This window comes from Eimeria maxima, genomic scaffold (assembly GCF_000499605.1).
Source record: "Eimeria maxima Weybridge genomic scaffold, Emw_scaff51, whole genome shotgun sequence".
In the NCBI taxonomy this organism is placed as follows: Eukaryota; Apicomplexa; class Conoidasida; order Eucoccidiorida; family Eimeriidae; genus Eimeria; species Eimeria maxima.
In genome coordinates this window covers 16,518-40,724 of record NW_013563879.1, presented here as the reverse complement: position 1 = coordinate 40,724, position 24,207 = coordinate 16,518, and the positions used below count along the sequence as shown (strand labels likewise).

The 24,207-nt window shown below is 50.0% G+C and overlaps 4 protein-coding genes across 4 annotated transcripts; 2 read left to right on the top strand and 2 right to left on the bottom strand.

Moving 5' to 3' along the window:
• Nucleotides 1-1,401: 1,401 nt before the first annotated feature.
• Nucleotides 1,402-4,049, top strand: EMWEY_00008250 (lysyl-tRNA synthetase, putative; the record flags this gene model as incomplete). Its single annotated transcript, XM_013478596.1, has 8 exons — nt 1,402-1,463; nt 1,595-1,799; nt 1,997-2,084; nt 2,191-2,352; nt 2,466-2,655; nt 2,791-3,128; nt 3,251-3,720; nt 3,834-4,049. 8 exons carry the CDS (start codon nt 1,402-1,404, stop codon nt 4,047-4,049), a joined length of 1,731 nt encoding a protein of 576 aa, XP_013334050.1.
• A 736-nt stretch (nt 4,050-4,785) lies between these two features.
• EMWEY_00008240 (elongator complex protein 3, putative) lies at nt 4,786-9,119 on the bottom strand (the record flags this gene model as incomplete). Its single annotated transcript, XM_013478595.1, has 11 exons — nt 4,786-4,795; nt 4,997-5,504; nt 5,888-6,060; nt 6,183-6,368; nt 6,526-6,615; nt 6,838-7,010; nt 7,258-7,404; nt 7,520-7,699; nt 7,837-7,903; nt 8,064-8,150; nt 8,257-9,119. 11 exons carry the CDS (start codon nt 9,117-9,119, stop codon nt 4,786-4,788), a joined length of 2,484 nt encoding a protein of 827 aa, XP_013334049.1.
• A 3,068-nt stretch (nt 9,120-12,187) lies between these two features.
• EMWEY_00008230 (Ubiquitin carboxyl-terminal hydrolase , related) lies at nt 12,188-17,029 on the bottom strand (the record flags this gene model as incomplete). Its single annotated transcript, XM_013478594.1, has 8 exons — nt 12,188-12,208; nt 12,349-12,721; nt 12,879-13,198; nt 13,386-13,519; nt 13,733-13,904; nt 14,083-14,366; nt 14,499-14,993; nt 15,223-17,029. 8 exons carry the CDS (start codon nt 17,027-17,029, stop codon nt 12,188-12,190), a joined length of 3,606 nt encoding a protein of 1,201 aa, XP_013334048.1.
• A 4,445-nt stretch (nt 17,030-21,474) lies between these two features.
• EMWEY_00008220 (hypothetical protein, conserved) lies at nt 21,475-23,457 on the top strand (the record flags this gene model as incomplete). The annotated part of the gene is made up of 2 exons (XM_013478593.1): nt 21,475-22,719; nt 22,822-23,457. 2 exons carry the CDS (start codon nt 21,475-21,477, stop codon nt 23,455-23,457), a joined length of 1,881 nt encoding a protein of 626 aa, XP_013334047.1.
• Nucleotides 23,458-24,207: the final 750 nt, after the last annotated feature.

The window sequence follows — 24,207 nt, the reverse complement described above, 5'->3', positions numbered from 1 at the left end:
GCTGAGATGATTGTGTCTTAGAGTCTCTTCATTGGAGTAGTGTCTGCTGCAAACACATCCCCTACGGTAGGCAAGACAAGCGAAATTGCAGTACTCGAGAAGTAAAATACCTCGTTAGTTGACAACTGGGTCGCGTTACCATAATACGGTATTCTTACGTAGAGCTGTTTCACCCTGGCATGGCCCTTAGCAAGGCGTAGGTTTTACAGTGCAGAGCGCACATGCTACCGCCTGAGAGACACCAATGAGGTGTATGTGCCAGGAGGCGAGGAGAGGGCTCACCCATCAGCTGTTCCCGCAGCTGTTTTATCCTTTACATTTAGAAGAAGTCGTTCCAACACCAAAAAGGAAAACGTAGACTCCTAGGCAGTGCACACACAGTGAGTAAAACTGAGAAGTGCACGGGTTGGGTCGTGAGGCTCCTGAAAAGACCGCATTTTCGGAAGATTCGATTCACTCAGCATTGGGGGAATAGTTTAAGTGCACAAAGTTGATGCTGGAGTTCTCAAGCAAATTACAGGAGAATGAACGTCAATCGGGTTAGACACACCTGAAGTTCATTTCACCGTATCGAATTCACCATCGGAAAAGCCTTAGGCTTTATTTCGGAGAGTCAGTTTGGAGAAACTTCGGCGCTAAGCAACAGTACAGCAGCTGGCGCAGGTCCGTCCACGTTAAGCCAGTTAACAAATTAGAAACAGCTGTTGTTATCCACTCGTACACACTCCATCCTCCAATTCATAGTGTCTTAGTTGTAATTAAACATGCACAGTATGCACTAAAAATAATATTCACATGTAGTTAAAATTCCACTCATTCGCTCTAGCATGCTAACCAACAATCAAATTGATAAGGCGGAACACTACTGGAGCAGCCCCGGTGGCTTGCACGCTCTCATGACTAGCGATGATAAGCACTTACTTTCCAAGAATGTTATACCTCATGTCATGTTTATTTTGACAGAATGCAATATGTGACACAGTTGGTGAGACATTGCTGTGGGCGAGAAGATACAGAACAGGTATGCCTCGTTGGCATCACATCCAGGCAGCCCCACAAGGCTTCTGCTCGACGCATTGACCTGGGGGCTTGGAGACAATTGTTCTCGTTAGGAGCATTACATAATATTTGCCTGTTCCTAGGCGTGTCTAGATGCTTGCAGTTGTCTATCGGGCTATCCATTTGCTTGCTCGTTCGTCTCTCTTCAGTGGGGTCTGCGCGGTGGTGCCCCTCTCTTTGAAACACCCCGTGTACGGCGAATTTCTCAGACAAACAGCGCACTCCGTTATAGGGTTCACCCCTAGGCCTCATTCAAACAGTTTGTTCACGAAGTTTAGTGTTCGTTTCCACTGCCTCCGCGGTGCACTGCTGGACCTTCCAGCATTCTTGAGTACAGCTGCAATGAGCACAACTCCAGCCAACGGATCCCCTCCTGAGGGGGAGGAAAAGAAGCTCTCCGCCAAGTGGGACTTAAGATGTTTCTTAGTGAAGGGTCTACTAATTTAGCAACGCAAGGCAGCGAGAAATCTGTACTTCTGACCAGCAAAGGCGAATGCGCGGTGCCGTTTATTTTGTCCACTGTCATGTGTTGCAGCGAACGCCGGCGCCTGCGGAAGGCACAACAGGTGGAGGAGAAGAAGCACCAAAAGGAGCAATTGCAAGAAAACGCTGGGGCGAAGACGGCCACTGCCCAGTCAAAGGATCACGAAGAGGTCGACCCGCGTGTCTTTTACGAGAACCGCTGCAAATTCGTGGATGGGCTGCGCAAGCAAAATCTCGCATATCCACACAAATTCAACGTATGCATTATAATCTGTCCTTGAGATGAATTTTGGTCACCAGGGTGTGTGTTGGGTGATGCGTGAGGCGTGCGTGCCTCCATAATAAAACCGTTCAATAATTTCCTTAGAAGGCAGTTCCACGGAAGTGCTTGAGGACTTATGCGATTGTTAAGGAGCATGCGTGGCTGGTTCATGCCAACTGTACCATGCTTTAGGTCACTCTGACTCTCCAAGAATTTCAAGAGAAGTACGGAGGATTGGCCGATGGAGCTCATCTCCCGGAAGAAGAGGTTTGCATAGCAGGTGCGCCTTCTCAAGCTGCTTTCGTTAGATGACTTGCATCTCTTGCAATGATCTCTTGGATGGAGCGGCCAGGAGTAAGGAAGGTTTCGACCATTTTTTCCTGCAGGTCGGTTGACCAGAGTGGCTGCAAGTGGACAGAAGCTGCGCTTCTACGACGTGCGTGGGGACGGCTACCGTCTGCAGGTGATGGCGAATTTGGCTGATCACGATCCTTCAACAGGAGACTTTCTGGAAATCCACAATGCTTTCCGCAGGGGAGATATCGTTGGTGAGGAACAACAGTGGCTCTTTGGAAACATGAACGCAACTGAAAAAGATGCATGTTTCCATGATGGGAAGGCTGTAAAGGTGTGGTGCTGTGAAAAACTTTATATGATTCAGGAATCCGCGGGTACCCAGGAAAATCCAAGCGCGGAGAGTTGTCCATTTTCCCGCGTGAAATGAAGCTGCTCACACCATGCTTGCACATGCTGCCTGAAAGAAACGGGCTCAAGGACCTGGATACGCGTTATCGCCATCGATATATCGACCTCATAGTCAACGATGAGCCGCGCCGTGTCTTCATGATTAGGTGCTGCATCGTGAAAATATAAATACTGCCTTTGCAATATAATGCGTTGTAGAAATACTGTCTGTGTCTGTTATCACTTTCCCACTACTGTGTGCCATGCCAATGTGATTCCGCGGTGTTTCGCATGTACTTCAGGTCGAAGATAACGCGCTTTATACGGGACTTCTTGGAGAACCGTGGCTTCATTGAAGTTGAAACGCCAATGATGCATCCGATATTTGGCGGTGCAAATGCCAAGCCGTTCGTGACACATCACAATGACTTGAACACAGACCTCTACATGCGGGTTGCTCCTGAGCTTTACCTCAAAATGCTGACCGTTGGTGGGATGGACAAGGTATTTGAGATTGGGAAAAATTTCCGAAACGAAGGGATCGACATGACGCACAATCCTGAGTTCACAGCGTGCGAGTTCTACTGGGCCTATGCGGACTACAATGATACGATGAAACTCACGGAGGATATGCTTTCAGGTATCAAGTGACCCCAGCCCTGCATTGACTTATCGCATCCTTAGTTCCGCTTGCATTCGTCAACGTTGCCTCTTTAGGGTCGCAACACAATGCACTGAAGTATTGCTGAGTATGGATTTCAGAAATGGTGAAGACAATACACGGCAACTACAAGATTCCGTTTCATCCGGAGGGCCCTGACGGACCTGTTGTAGAGCTTGACTTCACGCCGCCTTACCGGCGCCTTTCGCTTGTTGAGGAAATTGAGAAGCAAGCAAATGTAACTCTTCCGAGGCCTCTGGATGGTGATGAGTGCTTGAGTTGCCTTAAAAGCTTGATGGAAAAACACAATATCCAGCCGCCGAACCCGTTGACTCCGGCGAAGGCACTGGATGCAGTTGGCGCACACTTTGTAGAGAGCCAATGCACCACCAGGCCGACGTTCATAATTGAACACCCGCAGGTCATGTCGCCCCTGGCCAAGTGGCACAGATCGAAACCTGAGCTGACAGAGCGGTTCGAGCTTTTCGTGATGGGCAAGGAACTGTGCAATGCATATACTGAACTTAACGACCCGAAGAAGCAACGCGAGTGCTTCATGGAGCAGCTAAAGGTGAGCAGAACTGGGAGCTTCTCTGTACAGGACAAGGGGGGCTGGGTCTATATCGCAGGACTTCCATTGCTTGCTGTATTCACCTGTGTTCGTCTGTTTGCATTAATACATAGGCGAAGGAAGCTGGAGATGACGAAGCGTGCCCCATTGACGAGAATTTCTTGATGGCCTTAGAATACGGGTTGCCTCCGACTTCTGGTTGGGGCATTGGAATCGATAGACTAACTATGTTTCTTTCTGACCAAATCACAATCAAAGAGGTTATCCTCTTCCCGTCTATGCGCCCAAAAGCCAAAGAAGAACCAAAGGACGAGAAGAGGGCTGCGTAGACCAGTATATTTCGCCATAATATTTCTCAACGAACAGGGTGGCCGATCTTCGGTTACTTCATCCGACCATTCTGGTCGTCTGTAACAATTTGTATACCGGGGCCTGCTTCGCTGTGCACTTAAGAGTCATGCGAGTGCAGCATAGATGATAGAGCTGTTAATATTCTCCTCCTGCGTGACTTGCGTCTTATCCGGTTGAACTGATTTCCATCGTTGTTTGGCCACGGCCCCAAATATGCCGTTCTTTTGTATACATTTCGCCCCATGGAGTCGTTTTCCACATGTGGCGTCTATACCGACTCCAGGATGCGGGAATATGATGGGCACTGGATGCGACGCGAGCGCATTGTGCAGGATAGCTAGGCAAAAAGTGTTCAGGTCCCCTGTAGCTGTACAGAAGACCCCTTGGGCAACATGAAAAAATGCAATAGAACCACCATGCCCACTCGTCTACAGCTGTGGACGGCGCTTATGCGGTGCTAAAGACAAACTACAGGCAGCTGCGGCGACTTAAGTCGCTGGGGGGACAGTTGCTGCTTGCACCAAATGCTTATGAGGATGGAGTGGCAGTTGCTGACAGCTTCTGTATGGCCACTCAAAGCTGAGCAAGCATATTTTGCTTGCACATTGTAACGATTGCACCCGCCCAAGATAAGCGGAAGTACGACGGGCCCATTGCGGGTTATGTCACCTCCAACGCCGTACTAACGGAAACATTTTCAAATATATGCAATCTTTACTGCCGTCTACGAGCAGCAAACCATAACAGCCCGGTTGCCACGCCAACAACGGCGACAGTTGCACCTGCGGCGGCAACTAGTGAAAAGCCTGCTCCAGAAGCATTCCTTTTATCACCCAACAGCCACGAAGCCATACGAAGCTGCAGTGAGGTAAGTGCAGATCTGGTGCTCGTTGATGGGTTCAGGGACTTCTGTAGGGAGGCGTACATGCTGCAGTGCTCAGCAAAAGTATCTCTGTCAGTAAATGCTGAGGCCGGCCCTACTGGGTTTTGTTGTGTATTTTCACTATTCTGTAGCCTCTGCAAAAGTTTAGGGACGTCAATAGACTCCACGTTTACTGTATATTCACTGAGGAAAAATCTCGCCTTTTCCCTCGTTTCCTCAATTGATGCTACGATAGTTCCGTCCGCCTCTGTATCTTGTGCCCCGATTCTCCCCTTCCCTTTGCCTCCTCTTCTGTTCCCTTGCGCGTTCCTGCGTTTGCTGAGAGGCGCCTTTGGTGGCAACGGGAGCAATAGTTGTGAAGCTGCCTTTTGCAAATCTTGGTACTCAATTAGCAGATGCTTCGGCTGATCAGCCAGCAAATCAGGACGCCCAGCATGAAGACCAGAAACAGTCAAATCCTTCACCATGTACGAATCCTCAAGCTCATATCCGCTTGATCGGTAATACTCCCTCGTGCCGATCCCCGCGATGACCGCCATACGGAAGTACCCTGGTTCGCAACATCAACCCGAGAGCCAGAGCAAACAAATAGTCTAGGTGCAAAGAAAGCAGACATTGTGTTTCGTGCTTCGTAAAACACACAGCGTGTGTGGTTCTAAAACTGCCAATTGTCTTAAGGAGGCTCTTCGATGTGATGCCGTGCGATAATGTAGAACCAGCAACACTATTCAAGCCATCGAATGACATTGAGAACCCGTCGTACTACCACAGGCTTGTGTCCAGAACGTCTACATGTCAGCGTGTCTAAGGCACCACTTAGTTCTTGCGCGCATGTAACGGATTCGCGTATGCGCCCATGTGTACGGTCGCATGCAAAAGTGAATCGACTTCCACATATGCACATTAGAAAGTACAGAGAGTGTACACTCGTACCGTTGGCCATGGCAACGATTTCTGCTGCCTGTATTAACCGCCTCCCAAATCCAGCGTGTTGGGGTCGCAAGTCACCGCTGGTTTTTGCTTCGCCGTGCGGCACTAGACGTCCTGCATGCGTACCGCAAACGAAAAGTTGCCCAAGAGCAATTGCTGCCTGACAGTAGCTTGCACTGCAAAAGCAGCGCAGGCAACCGACAAAGCAGAGGCAATGTACTCCCCCCGTCCGAAGAAGGTTGGGGTGTGCTACTGTGGCACAAGCGCTAGGAGATGCATTACCAGGAACGTACCGTACACGTGCAGCTCCCGCAACAGCGCCGCCCCATTCAACACGCTAAATGGGCAGTCCCGCGGAGACCTCCGAGCACGCAGTCTTAGCCGAAGAAACCCAAATATTGTTTTCCTGTCTGGCGTTTCAAACGACAAAAAGAACTCCACTCCCCCGTTTGTTTCGTAGCGACGAACGCACAACTCCGCTACCCTACGGTAACCACAGGAAACGCAGGGCACCGCGTGCAATGCTCTGCAAGTATCTTTAATAATAATTACGACACGGAATCGTGAGGATGCCACAATCCGTTCACACCGCCCATCTGCAGATGCATGAGGTCGGAAGTAGACAGGGGGGAGCAGCGTACCCCAAATCGAACTGCATATCCTTCACTTCCCGACAGCGGATGCACTTGCAGCGCAGTTGCCGGCGCTCCAGCTCTCTCGACAGTTCCTGTCTGAGCCAAGCACACATCAACTGTCATCAAGCTGCTGAAAATGACGACCTAGTTGCCGTGTTCCAACTAATACTACTATGCCCTTGCTAATAAACATTCGTGTGCATGCAGATGCACCTACACACCGAGTTGCACGATACATAATACACAGTTGACAGGAGTATGAACATACGTACACTTCACATACACGTCAAAAACATAACTGCGTTTGCTTCGACCCACCGGAGGTTTGTGACGCTGTTACCTCCAATGATGGATTGGTTTGGGATATCGCGCACTACCCGATTCAGCCGCACCCACGGATGAACCGCTGCTTTGACAGAGCAAATTAGGGTCAACAGGGCGTCCCCATCAGTGTCTGCGTAGGGAATAAACTTGCCTTCCTTATACCATTGCTGAATTCAACAGAAAAGCAAACTGACACCACCCACAGATCATCAGAGTAGACAGTGTCCCATGTCCGAATACCTAGTGCCTACTAGAACAAGCTGCAGCACTCAGAAGGCTATTTAAGAGCACTTTTGGCATATGCGTCATATTTGATTCTGTACAGAGTAGGTGGCTCATCTGAGCTACAAAGGGAAACCATCCCAGGAGGCTGAATAGTGTCTCCAGGTAAATCCTGAGGCAGCGGCTCCTCACCTCTATTGTTGAAAAAGGTGTCACTTCACATGGGTAAATCTTCCACTGGTCGGCTTGGAGATCGGGGGAGGAGAGGACGTAGTAGAACATTTGACGGTCTGCATCTGGACTGCTGGACGGTAGATCCGGCATGAGGTGCACGTCAACCTGCGATAAGTGCATACCTGCTGACGGCCATAAGACTTCGTATGCAAACTTTTATCTTCAAGCATAACGAAAACGCAATCTTCTGCACTCCAGAACAAGTTGTGCACAAGCTAACCTTAAAGCCTGAATCCTTAAGCATGCGTATGGCTTTTATTGCGTCGTGGCGAGTGCATCCCCGGTTAATGTACTGCAGCACACTGTCATCAACGTGCTGCACGCCAATCTGCACTCGTGTGCATCCGAAGCGACGCAGCCGGCGCAATTCGTAACGCGTAATGAAGTCAGGTCGTGTCTCCTGCATCAACGCCAACCGCGCGCGCACCACCCAAATCGTAATCCCCAAGAAGCGGCACAGCACACTAATGTCACCGTAAAATAGTTTCTGCAGAAGCTACGGGAATTTGGCAGAGCCGCATAGTACGAAAGTCGCACCAACGTTAAGCCCACAATGCGACAGCTTGCAATTTCATTGAGATTCTGTTCCTCTTCTAAAGAGAGGCTGCATAAACACATCCAAAACACAAACAGTACAAACAGCGCGGAACCGTGAATGCTATCCCTCCTTTCCTTCTATTGTTTATATCAAAGTAACGTACACCCAAAGCAAACTACCGTTTAAATACAGAGTATTCGTTGGCACATGCCTAAAAACAGCTCACGGTTCGCGGATAGGCTCAGGCAGTCCGAAGACGTTTGCAGCGTAGTAAATGTCTCGGATGAATTCTTCTTGATAGTCCGAGGGATACCTGAAGGCATACTGGGGCATTCAGCACTCTTCTACATTGTATCCCGATAGTGGAGGAATCCTAACAGTGCATGGACATAGCAGCTGTGGTATAAAACCGCCCTTACCCGCTCCATGTGCCTCCCAGCACGAGGACTTCTATCTTGTCAACAGCATGGCCATTCCGCTTAAGCGTGCTAGCCCTGTCATGAAACTGTTTGAGAGGGCTCCACCCGTTTTGGTTGGCTCGCAGCACAGCCGGCTCAGTCGACAGATAAGAACGCGGCTGTCCCGGTTCGTTCGGGCAGTAGTGGCAATCATGCGGACAGGAGAAACGACCGGGAGCAGTCAAAACCGTGACGACAAGAACCCCACTATTTGTTCGCACTGCTTTCCGCCGCATTAAGCTTTCCAACATTGGATTGCGCAGCCCGTAGGGGCAGTTTTGACTGTCCAGCGACTCCGTACCATGTGGCCCCACAGGGTTGGTGTCCTGGGTCATGTGAGAGTTCGACTCTGCAGCGAGCAATCGCTTGTACGCAGCCACAAGCTGCGACTTCGCAGGGGCAACCTTGTACTTCTTCCTAAGAATTTTCGTTGCGGAGTTGAACTCCTTGTTCGTTCTAGGCCTAATCTTCAACAAGTCCGCGAGAAAGGCATTTGCCGTCTCCTCCTCCATTTCATTTCTCACGTTAGGGTCATAAGCCTCCCACTCCAGCATGCTCTGTCTAAATGACTCCAGATGTTTTCGTCTGTGTGGGTCCTCTAGATCCTCCTTTACGAGTTGTTTGACGTCCCCACACCGGGTTTTATAATCTGGAGAAGTGGCAGGGAACCACCTGCGCAGGGTTTCTTCATCAGATGTTTCATACTCTGCAGCTCCAGCCGTGGGGGAAAGGGGTTCCCGAACAGGACTATGTGCTGATGAGGGTGGTTCAGCCGTAACTGTGGCAGTTACTGCTGCCGAAACACTCGGCGATATATCAGCCATTGTCCAACCTGGAGTCACAGTTTCTGGGGCACGACGATCAAACCGAAGCGCTAAGGATGGCGCTCGTTAAAGAATTATATACAGATCCATATGTTTCATTTGCCTCCATGCAATCCTTGCAGAAACGATAAGGTCAACGGAAGAGTAACCCCGTTAGATGTGCTACGGCATCGCTCAGTCGCCATCTGGAAGAACTGCAACATGCCAAGTTTTTCGAGTAATTAAGTAGCTCTTAATGAGGTCAGAGACTAGCCCCAGCGCTCGACAGCCCCTGTATCGGTGAAAAGACAACAGCATTGCTCGCCACTGCGGGTCCACTCATAATCTCCTCCATAACAATGTCAGTTAGTGCATTAAAAGCATATTCAAAACTAACAAAACTATCCGTTCTAACGGCTCCTTCGTTGCTTTGCTCTCCACAGTCCAGGCTGTGGGGCCGGACCATACCGAACCCTGCATGCAAACTCTAGTGCGCAGGCACTACAATGTGGCTCTTATGTGATCTCTAGTCGCTCTTTGACCATAAAGAGAAGGAGTATGACATTAGCAACTAAGAAAGGGAATTAATCGTGTTAAATGCTCTAAGAATCGGGTACCGTAGATGGAGCCATAGGTTAGTATGATTACCCCGCCAGCTGCCACTATCGACAGTGTAGCGTTATACCTAGTCACTACTTGGGTAGCAGGTAGGCCCCTTTAGAGATCTAATTGAAAAAAATAGAATTATTACTATATAGGAGTGTTATGTCTATACATAAGACTTTTGTGTATGGCAGTTACAGCTCAGGCTGCCGTCTGTGTCGTCACTGTTGATATCCCCCCGTCATCGTATAGGTTGGGCGCTGACTCCCAGCCACGACCGGGGTCAATGCGGAACACAGTTCTTTTAATGTATGAAATCGCTTATGTGAGTCTAACATGAATTTTTACGTGCAACATAAACTTCTGAGGATTTGGGTACTTCGAGGTAATACTTAGGAAGTACGGCAGGACGAGATGATAAGTAGGCACAACTAAGTAGGCACAACTGGACGGCTGCTCACTACAGTGGCTCTGGCCCTGGCCCTGGCCCTCGGCAAGGGTCGGACCTCAGTTTTATTATTCTGGTTTTCTTTCTGAACAATAATAGGAACTCGATCGTATGTTTGGTTGTTAATTGTGACTATTAGTGGTTACAGCGAGAATCGTAGATTTGGTATCTGGTTAAAGTGCGAGCACCTATTCAGAATAGCTTGGCAATCTAACGTAGTAACAGTGTAGGCCAGCTGTTCATTGCATTTGGGAGCTGTTCCGGGACATTAAAAGAAAAACAACACACTTATTTCACACAAACAACTCCATTCGACTGACCTGGGGACCTCTGAGAGCAAGCTTCAGGGAAATAATCGCCATGCAGTTACGTAACGGACGGGTGATAACTGCACCTGATCCACCATCGAGCCGAATGTCCACTGTACGGGAATCAAGTCGATCAAGCCGCCCGAATCCCCCAAACCCAAGTCGGTGGAGTGAGTGAGCAAGGGGGTATACGGGATTTAAGGCGCATACCTAGAAATAACAATCTCTTAAGCACCTTTATTTAAAGTGCCTTTCCATCCGCATGCAGCAGTTGAAGTTGGGAAGTGCACTATACACACTAGTGGTGAGTGGCTGGAGAAGGTGGTTCCAACAATGTGAGCGATTTGCCCTCTTTAGAAGGGCTAGTTAATCCGCAAGACATTTGCAATAAATAAACCACAAGATATTTGTGTTGGGTAGAAAATGAGTGCTAGGAGGGATTGGCTTCCGACCTGAATGAGCTGCATCGCCAAAGATTTACACAAACTGCTCGGCTAGTGCACGTTTCTGGCATTGTACGAGATAACCAGATACAGCGAAACTCGCAATCCAATTATTTAAAGCTTATGCATGAGAGAAATACGGAAGGTAGCCTTTTCCGTTAGGAAGCCGTTGGCTTCCCGTAAGAGCAGCACGGTGCGTACTGCAGAAGTAGAAGCCTCGATACATCTGCGTACGTACAGCACCACATCGGAGCAATAAGCCGAGCAAACACTCTTCTTAATCAGTATGTTAGCGCATTGGCTCTCATCCGAGCATCTTTTGCCGCCATTCCCGCAGTGGGAGTCTGCGCCGTGCGAGTTGGCGTGAACAGTGATAGTCTTGATTATAAGCCCTGCAAAGTGGCTTACTCAGGAATGCAAATTTCTAGTGTGTGGGTGCTCCAGCGAAGTGCGGATGGGTGCAGCCGTTCTCGCGTGCGAGAGGAAATAATATTTCCAACAGATGGTAAGAAGGCATCTACCCCTGGGTGCTTGGCACCTCATGTGGCACTGTTGCCCATCAAAAGAGAGCGACTTCATATGCACAAACTTCAGAACAAAGGAAATAATTTAATATGCCCTAGTTTAGAGCACGACAGGGTTGGCCCCAGTGCAAATTGCACGGTTGAGCATACAGTATGGGGTTGAACCGCAGGTGATAGAGCCGAGCGGAACACTATCATTTTACGCTCCGCTTCCGGTGGGCACGGTAAATCAGATTGTGACTCCAAGCTGTTACATTCACGTGGTAGTGCAAACAGTTCAATCAACGGGAGGAGAAAGATCTGCCCGGGGGCTGGCCTGTCTGAGTAGTGGAGTCCTCTACGAGTCAACGGAACGACTGTTGTGTTCCTGAGTTTGGCTCCTTTCTTCCTGTACTTGGAGGATATGGCAAGGATAAGTCCTCAGAAGAAGCGACTAGTCGTCTTCATTAAGCCCAACTTCGCTCGAACTTGCTCCAGACCGGGCTTTCCTGTTTGGGACGTGAAATGCATTGTCTTTCTGTATTGTTTGTTCTGCTGTAAAAAAGGCAGTATGCCTCTGCAGAGAAAACGTCTGCCTCTGAAACGGGCAGCACCAAACCGTCGTCGAATCGAAACCACTGCAGGACACGGTAAAAGCAACAGGGATTGCAGCTTGTCTTGCCTAAACGTTGGCTTCTGCTTTGGCACCATGCACAGCAGAGGGGGAATGCGACCAATTCACCCACATACTTGATGAAACAGAACAAGGCTGTTGCATGAACACTCAGAACACAGCAGTCTGGAGCTGCCAACGCAAGCACCCCGAGAATGACAAGCGCATATATGCAAGGCAGAAACGTAAGCTTTTTATAGGCATGTTGCACTTTGCATGTTAAAGACTATCCTAGTGGGTACAGTTGCCTGCGTAACAAGATTGTGCCTCACCTCTGTACCATCGTCGGCCATCCCATCAAAAGAGATCGCTGGTCTAGGTGGCCTGAAAGGTGACTTGAGCGGAGGCTGCCTTGGGGATGGGCCAGAAGGAGGTGCGGTGGAAGATTTATGAGGGTGCCGCAGAGAGTGGGCCGAACAGCTCGTTAAGCCCTTTAAAATTCCGATGCGCCTAAGGAATTCTGATGGCGAGCACGCAGAGTTTCTGGGAGTCTCATTTCGTCCTGAAGCTGTATCCGTAGTTGCAGGGGCGATTGCTACCGGGATCACAAATCTCCTTCGTCGCACATAAGCCACGTAGTGGCCAGACTGGCAACTGTTCCCATTGTGCTCGATCACGGCAATCAAGCGAAATGTGGCAGATTCGCTGCATGGCACACGAACACACAAGACCTACCACTGCACCAGAGAAGTCGTTTGTAACAAAAATGACAGAGAAATAGGTACTATAAAACCAACAGTTTCGGAGGGCTCTCCACCAAATCTGAGAAGACTACATTTTCTTCGGTGCTGTGTTTGATTACCTCTTCGTCTTAATGACAAGTTCCTCAAGAGGGTATTCAACTCGGGTTCGCCGTTTTTGCCCGGAGGCAGAAAACCGCTTTATTTGCAGCAGCAGCACTTTAGGGGTGTGTGTGTAGCGAATTGTCCTGTAGGCCTTGCAAGCAGGGCTGTGGCAACTGCTACAGCTGAAGTCCAACTCCTCGGAGCCAAAGAAGCCTTCCAGTAAATTGCTTAAAGATACTGTTTTGCCATCCACGGGAAGCGGTAAAGACAAATCCCACGCAGGCTCATATATGAACAAGGATTGGCGGCATCCCGCACACTGGATCTCGCTGCACAGCTGCAAGCAAGGCAAAATAACCACTCTTCCCGACGTATCACAACTACCTAAATAGGCACAAGATGAGGAGAACTATCCAGCACTACAATACTTTCCATAACAGCCTATTGAGTACCCGGGAACGTCTGGTTTTCCTTGAACGGTAACCTCGAAGCCTTAAATTTAGGTCGGTTCAATCAACTCTCACCTGTCCAGCAAAGAAATCTGCCATAGGGGAAGCTTGGTCTCTTATATACTCCCTCCACTTCTTTTCCGCACGTTCTACATCCCCGCCGTCGCATCCTACTGCCTTGCCAGGTTCGCTGCTCTCCCTGTTCTCACCTAGAGTGCAAAGAAAATACAAACATATACGCATTTTAAATGTATCCTATGAAATCATGCAAAGGGGAAAGCGCCGCATAATGCAGGCTGTGATTCAAAGCCTGGCAAGGCTTTGTAGCCAGTCAGCTGTCGCATATGCAAGGGTCCCACGAACAAAATCAGGAGCACGAGCATAGTGCGATATTGAGGAAAACACCTGCCGCTGCTCCTTACTTAGCTGCACCTTAGGAGGACTCTTTTGGTGTTGCGTTTGTTTATCTTCGTCGAGAGTCAACGGAAAGCGGAGAGAGCCAAATGAGGTAAGAAAAACGGGCTCCAGATCAGCCATCGGGGAAGTTGCCTGTAATTGCAGCAGCTGCTGTGCTGCTGCTGCCTCCTCTCTCTCCTGCAGCATGCAAAATAAAATAAATGAACCACGATAGGTTCATCTTTAGTATTTATGTCTTGACATCACGCAAAGGCAGAAATGGCCCCTGCTCCACAGGCGCCTTCCAGTGCATTTCTGTCACAGCATCAAGCAGAGGCAAAAACTAACAGTACTACCCACAACGGCCGCATCTCACCCATCTACAAGTTTTAAGTATTTCGTGAATTAAGTCGATGAGGCCCCTTAAGAACTCGTGACAGTCCTGTTGTTGCTGCATGTTGCAGTCATTCAAAAGAAGTCCCGCAAGGGGCGCTACAAGGGCCCTCCTGAGCCTTTCGGGCCGAATAGTGTCGTATTTCACAGCAGGCGTGTGCTGCTGTTTCCTCTGCTGCCATTGCTGCTGCGGCTCTGGTCTGCATGTGGCAGCTGAGTTAGACTCCCGTGGCCTCTGAGCGGCGAACTCCTCGCGAGACGTTTCCTCTGCGCTCCCATACGACCGAATGCTCGGGCAGCAACTGAACTCGCATTCACATTAGAAGCCGAACCCTTTAGAGCTAACCCCTCAGAGCAAATGCAAATCTCCGGTTCCTGGATTTCTACACCCTTAAATACCAGCGCACGTCAATCTGCAGAGTAGCGTGAAGAATTCCCTAAGAAGCAGCCTCCTTTGGTTCTCGTCAAGAGAGCCCAGACATTCAGGCTGGTGTTTCTCCCTCCTCTCTTGCTGCAGGCGCAGCCGCAGCAAAAGCTCCTGACGCCGTAATTGCTGCTTCTTCAGCAGCTCCATCTGCTGCTCTGACTGGTGCTCGACGTGCCGAAGTTGCTGCAGCCGTTGGCCTCTTGTATCTTCGCTGTCCGGGGTTGCCGTGGTGCTACTGCATGCCGCACCCGCAATGCCACTCGTTGCCTCATTATTTTCGTCATGGTGAGCAATGAAAGCCCTGTAAGTCCCATGCCACCGCACTTCCCTAACCCCAGGCTCGGGGGGAAGGCCAGCTTGGAGAGACGCTACAAATGAAGGAATGCCCGCTAAGGCCTGAAGAGCAGCATTGAGGAAGCAAGTATTCTTTAGGTTGGCAAGACCTCGGGGGAAAAGCGATCCGTCATCTGAAAAGGAAAACAACAACCGGAACCTAATCAAGCCTACATCGTAGACAAGCATTCATGCAGCGTGTAAGGGCGTAACCGCCCACAGGAAGCCACCAAAGCGGGACCAAGAAAACCCGATTTGGGAGAATACATGTATAACCTTTTATTTGTTTCTGCCTGTTCATGTTTCAAGCAAAACGTCATAGGCCGTAGACCGCAACAGCTACGCATTTAAATTCGGAGTCACCTGCATAGGCTTGCTGCTGTTTTCGCCAGGCTCTGTATTGAGCGGGGGTTAATGATCCGAAAGGGTCTCGCTGGCTCCCTGTCCTGCGCTGTGATGCCTCTCCAAAGCAGCCAAAGGAGAAGGCCATCCGTTGTAGCCTGTTGGATGCCCTCCGACAGCCCCCAAACCTCGGTACAGTACTGCTGTTGCTGCGGTTGTGAGCCGGAAGTCCGTCGTTTTTCTCATCTGCTGGCTGCAGCAGACAGCAGGCCTCCCAGTCGCCTCCGTCGTCCTGCGGCCTTTGTTGTATTCGTTGCCGTTCTTGTTGCTGGGTTCGGCTTATTCTGCTGCTGCTACTATAGCAGCGGCTGAGCCATGCTCGCCGGTTTTTCCCGCCACCCCTGTGCCCCGTTAGTAAACCCAACGCGAGCTGTCGAACGAATTCCCGAGGCCTTGGCATTTTTGTCTGCTCATGTGGCCTCTGCTGAGACTGATGTTTCTTCTCATTTTGCAGCACGCCGGCTTGTGTTTGCGGTTGTTGTTGCAACGGATGCTGCGGCTGCTTGTCTTCATGCGCTCGCTGTTCGCCTAGATAAATACTACCATAAAGGCCTCGATTGGATTGAACGAGCCCATCGAGTGTGGATGATTTGCATAGTTGCCTGTGTGGCCCTCTGGCGTTCTTGAGCTCTGATGATGGCTCCCCACAAGGAAGAATATCGCAGCGCAGCTTTTGCATGTTACCAGTGTCGTTGCAGTTGCTCCTCCCGTTTACTCTACGTTTGGCCAAAGATTCGCAGACAGTGTCTACTAGGCTAGTCTGTGCTCCAGCCTTCTTGGCTATGTTGATGTTCACTGTTGTACACACTTCCGCACGTGGGGCTGCCCCAGCTATTGTTGCTGTGGATGATGATGCTGTCATAACTGGTTTTCCAGTGGAAACCACATCAGATGGGCCAAACGAGCAATCCCCTCGGGGTTGGGAGACTCCCGCTAAGGCATAAGGGATATCCGAGTTCATGGGTAATTTGTGTGGTCTTCCAATCCAACTTTCGCTGTTGTTGGCCTTGCTGTCCACCACACCGTCGATCGTCTTGGTGCTGATATTGTGTGAAGTGATAGTCGAAGTGGCCGTCTCAACTACCTCCTCAGCCCTCGCTACTTCCGCTGGCACCGTTTTAAGCTCTGCAACTGCTTTAGCTGGTGTCGCAGGATTCAACGTAGGTGGAATAAATGCGGCAATGGGATCCTGATGCCGCTCGGCTGCAACTCTGAGGTGCTGCAACATCTCAACAGAGGGCCGCCGCACCAGGTTTGGGGGCCAGAAGTCCTCTATAGAATGTTCCCCCAAAGTCATGGCGGCGTGAGGGAGAAGCATCTCTTGCTGCTGCTTCCTCTGCATTTGCTTCTGCGGATGTTCCTGCTGCTGTTGTTGATCTTGCTGCGCTTGCTCTCCTAGACGTTGTTTGAGGTCCCCCTTGCAGCACTCCCTGAGAGGGCCTGCGAGCAATTCCCCAGATCCAGAAGGATTAATGGTTGTTATGTTTTTTGGCTGTGTTAGTGCTGTCCCTTGCGCAGGAAGTTTGTAGCCGTCAGGCCCTTTTGCTGGAGGAAGCGATGCCGATGCTGCTCGTGCCGCTTCGCAGGGGACTGTAAAGGCCTCATGCATTTGGCCCCCATCAGCGGCTTTATAAAACGCCTCACAATGCATCTGAGGGGATTCTCTGTTTCTTGTGGAACCGGAGGTGCTAGTGGAGGCTCTGTGTTCTTGCCGACAGCCTGAGTCCTCAGGGGTCCTCCGAAGAGACCCACGGTTCCGAACAGTCATGTGCCCTCCGTGATTAGTAGGAGGGTAAAACTGAAGCAGCCATTGGCTGCTGGAGTGTGGCCAGGTCGGCTGGAGTAGCTGCAGGTGGTGCCTGCAGTTGCTGCTGGTGCTGCAACTGCTCAAACTCTTTCGAATGCTGCTGCGCCTACACCCTCTGCAGCTAGGAGTTCTCCGGATGGGGTCAAGTACTGACCTGAGGATCTAAAAGGGCAAAGCGATTGAACTCGCAGCACGGAGGCACTTGAGACAGTCTCGCAGTACCTCATACTCGTCGCTTCCTGCAGAAGGTGCGTTGAGGGAGAGAGGAGACAGGGGCGGGAGGATAACACTGCTCATCCTGAGGGTCCGCTCTAGTCAAACCTGCTGTTGCGGTCACACTTATTGCTTCTGATGTTTCTGCTGCTTCTTGTTCCGCTGTTGTTGCCTTTCTTGGTGCCGCTGCGGCTGTGGCCCAAGCACTTCCAGCACTGTTGCTGCCCCAAGTGATTTTGGCGGTACTGCAACCTCCCTCTCGGATCCAGATATTGAGGCTGTAGCTACACTGTAATAAATAGCCCGAATAGTTGGTGAACCTCTTGGAGAAGGCTCTTCGGGTGCCGGTGAAAAATGACAACAGAGCAGGGGTGGCTGAGTAGCGCGGGTTTACGGCGTAACCAAAGTAGTCTCGCCGGGACTCAATGAGTCACAAGCTAACAACAAAAACAGCAACTCAAAAAAAGAAGCTGTGGAGGTTGATACACCGAATACTCCCCGTCTCCAGAGCGCTATCGCTCTGTCAGAGGACGAGCAAGAGGAAACACTAGTGGCGTTCTGCCATTAAACAGCAAGCCACAAAGTTAACTCTCTAATAGGCAAACCAGAAGCTATTCATCCATTTTTATCCGGCTATATTTCACAAAACTGCTTATGAGGAGAGCACCTTATTCTGTGAACCTTAGGACCCCGCCCGAATTAAGGGCTGAGCCAGAGACATCGCCTCGCCGAATCTGTGCAGATCTTCTACATCGTCGAAACACCGAATCATCCGTAGGAAGTACACGGTCTTTAGTTTTAGGTGTCATATTTAATTATCTGCTTGGTAGAGCTTTAGTGGAAGTAAAAAGCGACGTTTGTGAAGCGAAGAATTGCTCACAGTCTACAACTTGTCGGCAACCACCGCGCGAGCAGCGGTTAGCTCATTCCCCAGCTTCCCCCTTCCCGACAAGATTTGACTCTCTTCATTCACTATTCTCCATTTTAGATGCAGTTTCTGGTTAAATGCACACATATATGTGGTAATGGAGAGCACGTCACAGCTGGTGTGTGATGTTGTCGCATGGTCTCCGCTGTGGCGTAGCATGCTCTTTCGGAAGGTGGCAAGCCTGTCTGAAGTTGGGGCATGAGCCCTTTGTCGGCCTTTAGGAGGCAACTGGAATGCAACATCAAGTCTTTAGCAGTTGTCTACAGTGTTCCTGCAGACGGCTAAGAAGTTTTGGCTCTGCTTATATGGGGGGCTGTCGTGCATCATTTGTTGGAGCAGGGTACCTTGGTACTCATGGCAGGATAGCTCCTCTTCCGCAGTTCCAGTCGCCTGGGCCTCTGCACTAAGGATGCCTGGAGACTGCGTAGGGATGTCACACTGCAACTATACGCCTTGCATAACACTGACGACTGACGTTACATCTGGTAGCACAGCGAATTCCACTCCAAGATTGGGTTTTGCCCTACAATATCGAAGCTGTCAGCGGTTGAACAACCCGTTGTCGAAAGAAAAATCCTTTTTATAAAAAAACAGTTTATGCAGGGCTCCTTCGCCTTTGGAAACTGCCCAAATATGAAGGTTGCCTTGATGTGCAGGCAGAAAAGACTCTTCTTGTGCATTTGTAGCCTTATTTTCGTCTGTAGCAAGCATCAGAAGAGCTGCACATGTTAGGAGGACAAGCAAGACAATGAACGCTCCATCTAAGCAAGGGTACTATTTCTCCTGAGGACAGCCCGACTTCTTAAACTATCCGATATGCGATGAAATGCAGGCTTACTCGCTCATCCCCCTCAATCCTCTAGCAACGCGGCAAAGTACACTGGAGCGTAATGGGGTTGGGGAAGCTTAAGCAAATGACTCGATTGATAGTGATCTTTACGGAAGGATATCAGCCACTGGAAATCAGGATTCCAAAGGTGTCGGAACTTCTCGATCAATAATTCATTACGGCACTTTTCCGCAGCGGAATGCTGTTAGTAACTGGGTAGACACCGGCGAGGGAACTGAGAGATAGAAGAGTTGACAACGCCAATATGATGGAATACTGGCACACCAACGAAAAGAGAGAAAATGTCACTGCTACTTCCCCAGCTGAGAAGCAAAGAAGGCAGTTCGTTATTGTAACAATGGATGCTGTGGCTGTGAATGGCAGCCCCGCCCAAAAACGTAGAAATTGGTGAAGAAGAGCAGCGAGTGAAATTGGCTCTCCGGGAGCCCTGAGGATGTATCGAGAGGCGCATGCGCTCATTTTGCAATAAACCAACCATGTATCTCGGGATTGAGTGCATAGCGAAGAATAAAGCGGAAGTTGGGAAAGAAAGACTTTGAAGAGGGTTGCTAATCGAACAAACAAACTGATCAGGCGAAAACTGGGCCCCCACGCAGCTTTTCATCGCTGCGATGGGGAAAAAAGCACAGACAGCAGCACACACAATTCCACCTCTAATTGCCTCCTTGCTTACCCAAGTTCATATTGATGGACATGAGTTGCTAATGCAACTTGGCAGGGTTTCTGAGGTGCATTCCATATCTAAAGCTACGCCGATAATGTGCTGTCTTTTATTATCTTCATTAGAGTACTCTCTGCGGCAGCGCGTCCCCGACAGTAGGCAGGTCAAGCGAAATTGCAGTACTGGCAGCGTAAAATGCCAGGTTGGTTGACAGCTGGGTCGCGTTCCCATGATACAGGTTTTTTACGTCGGGCTAGTCCACCGTGATATCGTAGCAGACAACGGGACGAGGAAGCTAGGAGGAGAAGGCCATTCGCGTGCGCACACATCTTAAGGTGCATGATACATTAACAGGCTAATAACACAGACAGTAGCTCACTAGGTATCAGCAAAGAAGTTTCATGACTCGTGAAGACGGTTGGCTCTATATTGGGACGTCTCGTAGGGGTTCATGCTCCATCACATCCCCTTTTAAACTCCTTTTCCTCGAAGCAGCGGCTGTCAGCTCCAAAGCCCAGCTTTCAAATTTTCAGATGAACGTACCAACGGTAGCTCAACGGTAGTACTTTGGAGCCCCTTCCCTTCCGTGCATTCCGTCTTCCCTCCAAAAATCCCATTCGCGAATGAGAATACCTCAGGCAGAACAGCTGTGGATTCAGATCCTCAGCTGATGGTTGTTCCTATGGGCCTTACGATGTCACCCCTCGTAACCAGTCCTCAGCCTGCAGCTGGGAACAGTTGTGGGACCCCGTCGAATAAGCCATTCAATATAATACTTCCAAAGCAACTGCTATCCTCGAGGATTCCTAAGCATACCAGCATAGGGTCGTGCGGTTGTTTGGGTGAGGAGTCGCTCTGCTAGCAGCAGTAGCAATTATAGCGGCTGGCACTGCGTGTTAACAGCAAAAGCAGTAAAACCAAGGCTCCATTTTACATTAATTCCACAATATGTAGTCTTTAAGCATTATCATTTCTCCCAAAGTGCTAACAGGCACACAAACGATGAGCCTGCCTCTTTCGGGAACGGGAAACTGCTATGCGGAGAGTGTCACATCGACTGAGCCATTTCGAAGCAGAACACTCCCATTAGAATTGGATGGGAACAGCTAACACCTAGCAAAAGAAAATTCAAAGTCAGGACTTCTCTTGTGGAGGAATCGAGCTAAAGTAAAGTGACCTGCAAGTGGTTCTTCCGCCGCATCTGAGGAACGCTCTGGTGGTTCGTGCCCATCAGCGAAACAGAGAGCGACGAGCAGTCGATAGACCTGCCTCGATACAGAATGTACTAAAATATGAATTGTAAATTCCAATATTTACAAGTGTCCTTCAATAATGACTCTCAAACCTCGGCCTCGTCTAAGTTGAGCGGAGCGAAGCCACGGGGCGCGTTGGAACGTTGGCATCAGACGATCAGTCTGCCTGCGCTTTACTCAGCATTGTGAGCTGCTTTTAGAGCCTTTGCAGGATAATTAGCATATTTTCCCACGTATTATGTATTCACCTAGGGGTCTTCTTGAACAATCACGATAACGGAAGTCACACCATGGTCCAGAGGCTTCCTTAACTGGAACCGCTCCACAGAGCATCTCTTCGGTGAAATTAGCACCCCTGGTGGATTAGTGCTTTCCTTTACCTTGTTATTTTCAACATTGGCACAGTAGAGGTTCTGTTGGGCCCGATCAAAGCAGATCCGAATCACCACTCCGATCGTCTGTCCAGTTGAACAGGGAAAAATACCTTTTTTTTCAGTCCCCATGTCAAGCTACACCCACTTTGGATCACAGCAACCAGAACAGTCGGTGTCTTATGCAAAGGTTTCTTCCATATCTTCGGTACCACCCTTTGAACGTGCCTATTTCCCGTCCGCTGCCCAATGGCCCAACTCGCACAGCAGCAAGCGGAGGCTCTGCCGTCAGCGCAAGCATTTGGCGTGGTTGTCTTATGCACTGATGGTAGTTTTTGTATTTGGAATTTACTTTTGCCGGCTGAAGGGCAGCAGTGGGAACGGGGCGATGGTGGCAAATAGGAAACTGGCAGAAGAAACTGATGGAGATGAAGAATCCGATGGACACCTGGAAGGGAAGGTTAATTCCGAGCTTTGCCACATCATTGGTGAAACAACTGGATCTGCAGAGCATTTCAAAGCTCCTGGCGAACCCTCAGCTTTGCCAGAGTCAGCGGAGGTGCAGACTAGAACATTAAGTGGAAAAAGGAAAAGGAAAAAGACGCAGGAGGACACCGGGGTTAGCACCTCTCGACAACAAGACACAGCCAAGACCCAACCGCCCCTAGCACTAGGACAGACCGCTAATACGCTTTCGGAAGGTTCAGGGGATGTTACGGGAACAGATGAGCAACTCATGAAGAGGGCGAGGATCGCTGAGTGGGCGATTGATCCAGTTGAGGACATAGATTTTCTTCTGAGCACTCGGCAGAGCATTTCCCCAGGAGGACTGGCTGCCCTTGGACTTCAGGCACTCCTCAATACCGGGAACAATGGGGTGAATGGCAGTGTGGCGAGGCCACAACCAGTGAGCTTTCCTGGTGCTTCTCAGGTCCAAGGTACAGCTAACGGTTCGTCACCCCAAGTGCACTTTGGGAAAACGACAGAAGGTGCCCATGCTACCCTTGGCACAAGTGATATTCATCATGCTAAGAAGGAGCCGGCCGCTGAAGCACCCGCCACGCTTGCCAGCAGTTCATTGCAGTATCCTGCGAGCAGTACCTTGCCACAGTTGGAAGGTGGGCGTATGCAGGCACAGGAACTGGCGGCAGTTGTACATGGGAAACCCAGCAAAATCCCGAATCAGGAACACTCCACGCAACACCAAGACCTGCACCGGCCCCCTGCACAGGGAGACCAGCGAAACTACACACCGCCTGCTTCCAGTGCATCATCCACTCAGAGCGTTCTTAGAAGGTACCTAATAGCGAGGGCAAGTGCCCGCCGACAGGGTGACAACGTGGCCCAACCGGGTCCTTCGGAAGAGGATACCCAGGTAAGCAGTTGGTGTCCACCAGGAGTGCGTTTTGCGTCCACGTAGCGTACCCAGCTAAGTATGCTTTTGCGTCTATTGTTTGCTCGTGCGCTTCTTACCCAGGTGGACCCTGCCATTCGAGAAAAGCTCTTAAAGCATCCTTTCTACCGACTGCCAGCCGTTGAATCAGGAGTGTTGGTACATTACTTTGACTGGACGCACGCCGTGAACTCTTCAGTTTTCCCTCGGCAGCTGGCACAGAAGTTTTTGGAATTTCAGAGAATCATCTGCAAGGATACGCTTTCTCAGAGTGAAGTCGACGCCCTCGGGTTTACGACTTGGGATCTCTTGAGGGATGCAGCTTCCACAAGGATCACGATTCTGACGAAACCCTCGTATTATGAACTAGTCGAACCACTAGCAAACCGGTTCCTTCTTGTTGATGCATTGTTCTGTGCCTGCGAGATACTGGGGAAGGCAGCAGGGAAGGAACACTGGTGGCCTGGTGTGATGAGCAAGCTGGCTGCACCACCCGTGCTTATGGGGAAGGGTGACGCCAAAGCAACCCCAGAAGTGAAGCAATTTGTGGAAAGTGTTTGTGCTGCTCTTCGCATTTACCAGAGAGGTGATCGACCTTCACCGGAAGTCGTCGTTGGTATCAAGAAGCAACTGTTTGGGGATCCGCCGATACATCGCGCCTTCTCCCGGATGGTATGGGGTTGGTTTAGGCAAGTATTGTCGAAGGCTGAACAATCATAGTAATGCAATGTTTTAACTGCTGCCATGGAGGATTCAATGCTCCTCATGCAATCAGCAAAGGCTGAGAGCTGCGCAGTCAACGCTAGTCGTAGCAACACACAGGTTAAGAGGCCTTTGAAAGAAAGGGTCATTTTGGTTAATTGTACATCCAAGGTGGTGCGGCTAGTTTTCACAGTGCAGTGGTGACTCCAAAGGCGCATGTCTCGTGATGCCGGAGGGTCCCCGCCGGCGTGTGTGCGACACGCTTGACTTCTTCGTGTTCCCGTATGCTTCGAATGAGTAGAAATGACAGCCACCAACCCAGTAGACTCCAAAACGCACCGCGTATTCTACCATGATCTAGAAGCCATTTGGGTTGATTGTGTTTGCAACGTAATGCAACACAGTGTGGATTCCATGGTAGCTTGCCTAACGGCCTCCACCGCCCTCCCAAGGTGTTCTGGGCATCACCACAACGCAACCCTCAAGTTGCCTGTGGATCTAAGTGTCTCTGCTTCAATTGTAGAGGCGCTAAAGAGAATTTGAATCTGCTGAGCGTGGGCGTACCCGATGCATATAGTGGGTTTATTTGAAATGTGTAAAGGGGCATTGCTCGTCTTGCCTTTAATTTTAAGTCAAGGACTCCGACTGCCTGTTTAATCTGTTGGCAGCTACAAATGGACCGCAGGACTTAAAAGACACCTCCGCTTTAGCACCACTGTGGATGCTCTATTCATTGTCTTTCAAGAAGGGCTTGCTGAAGGACTATAC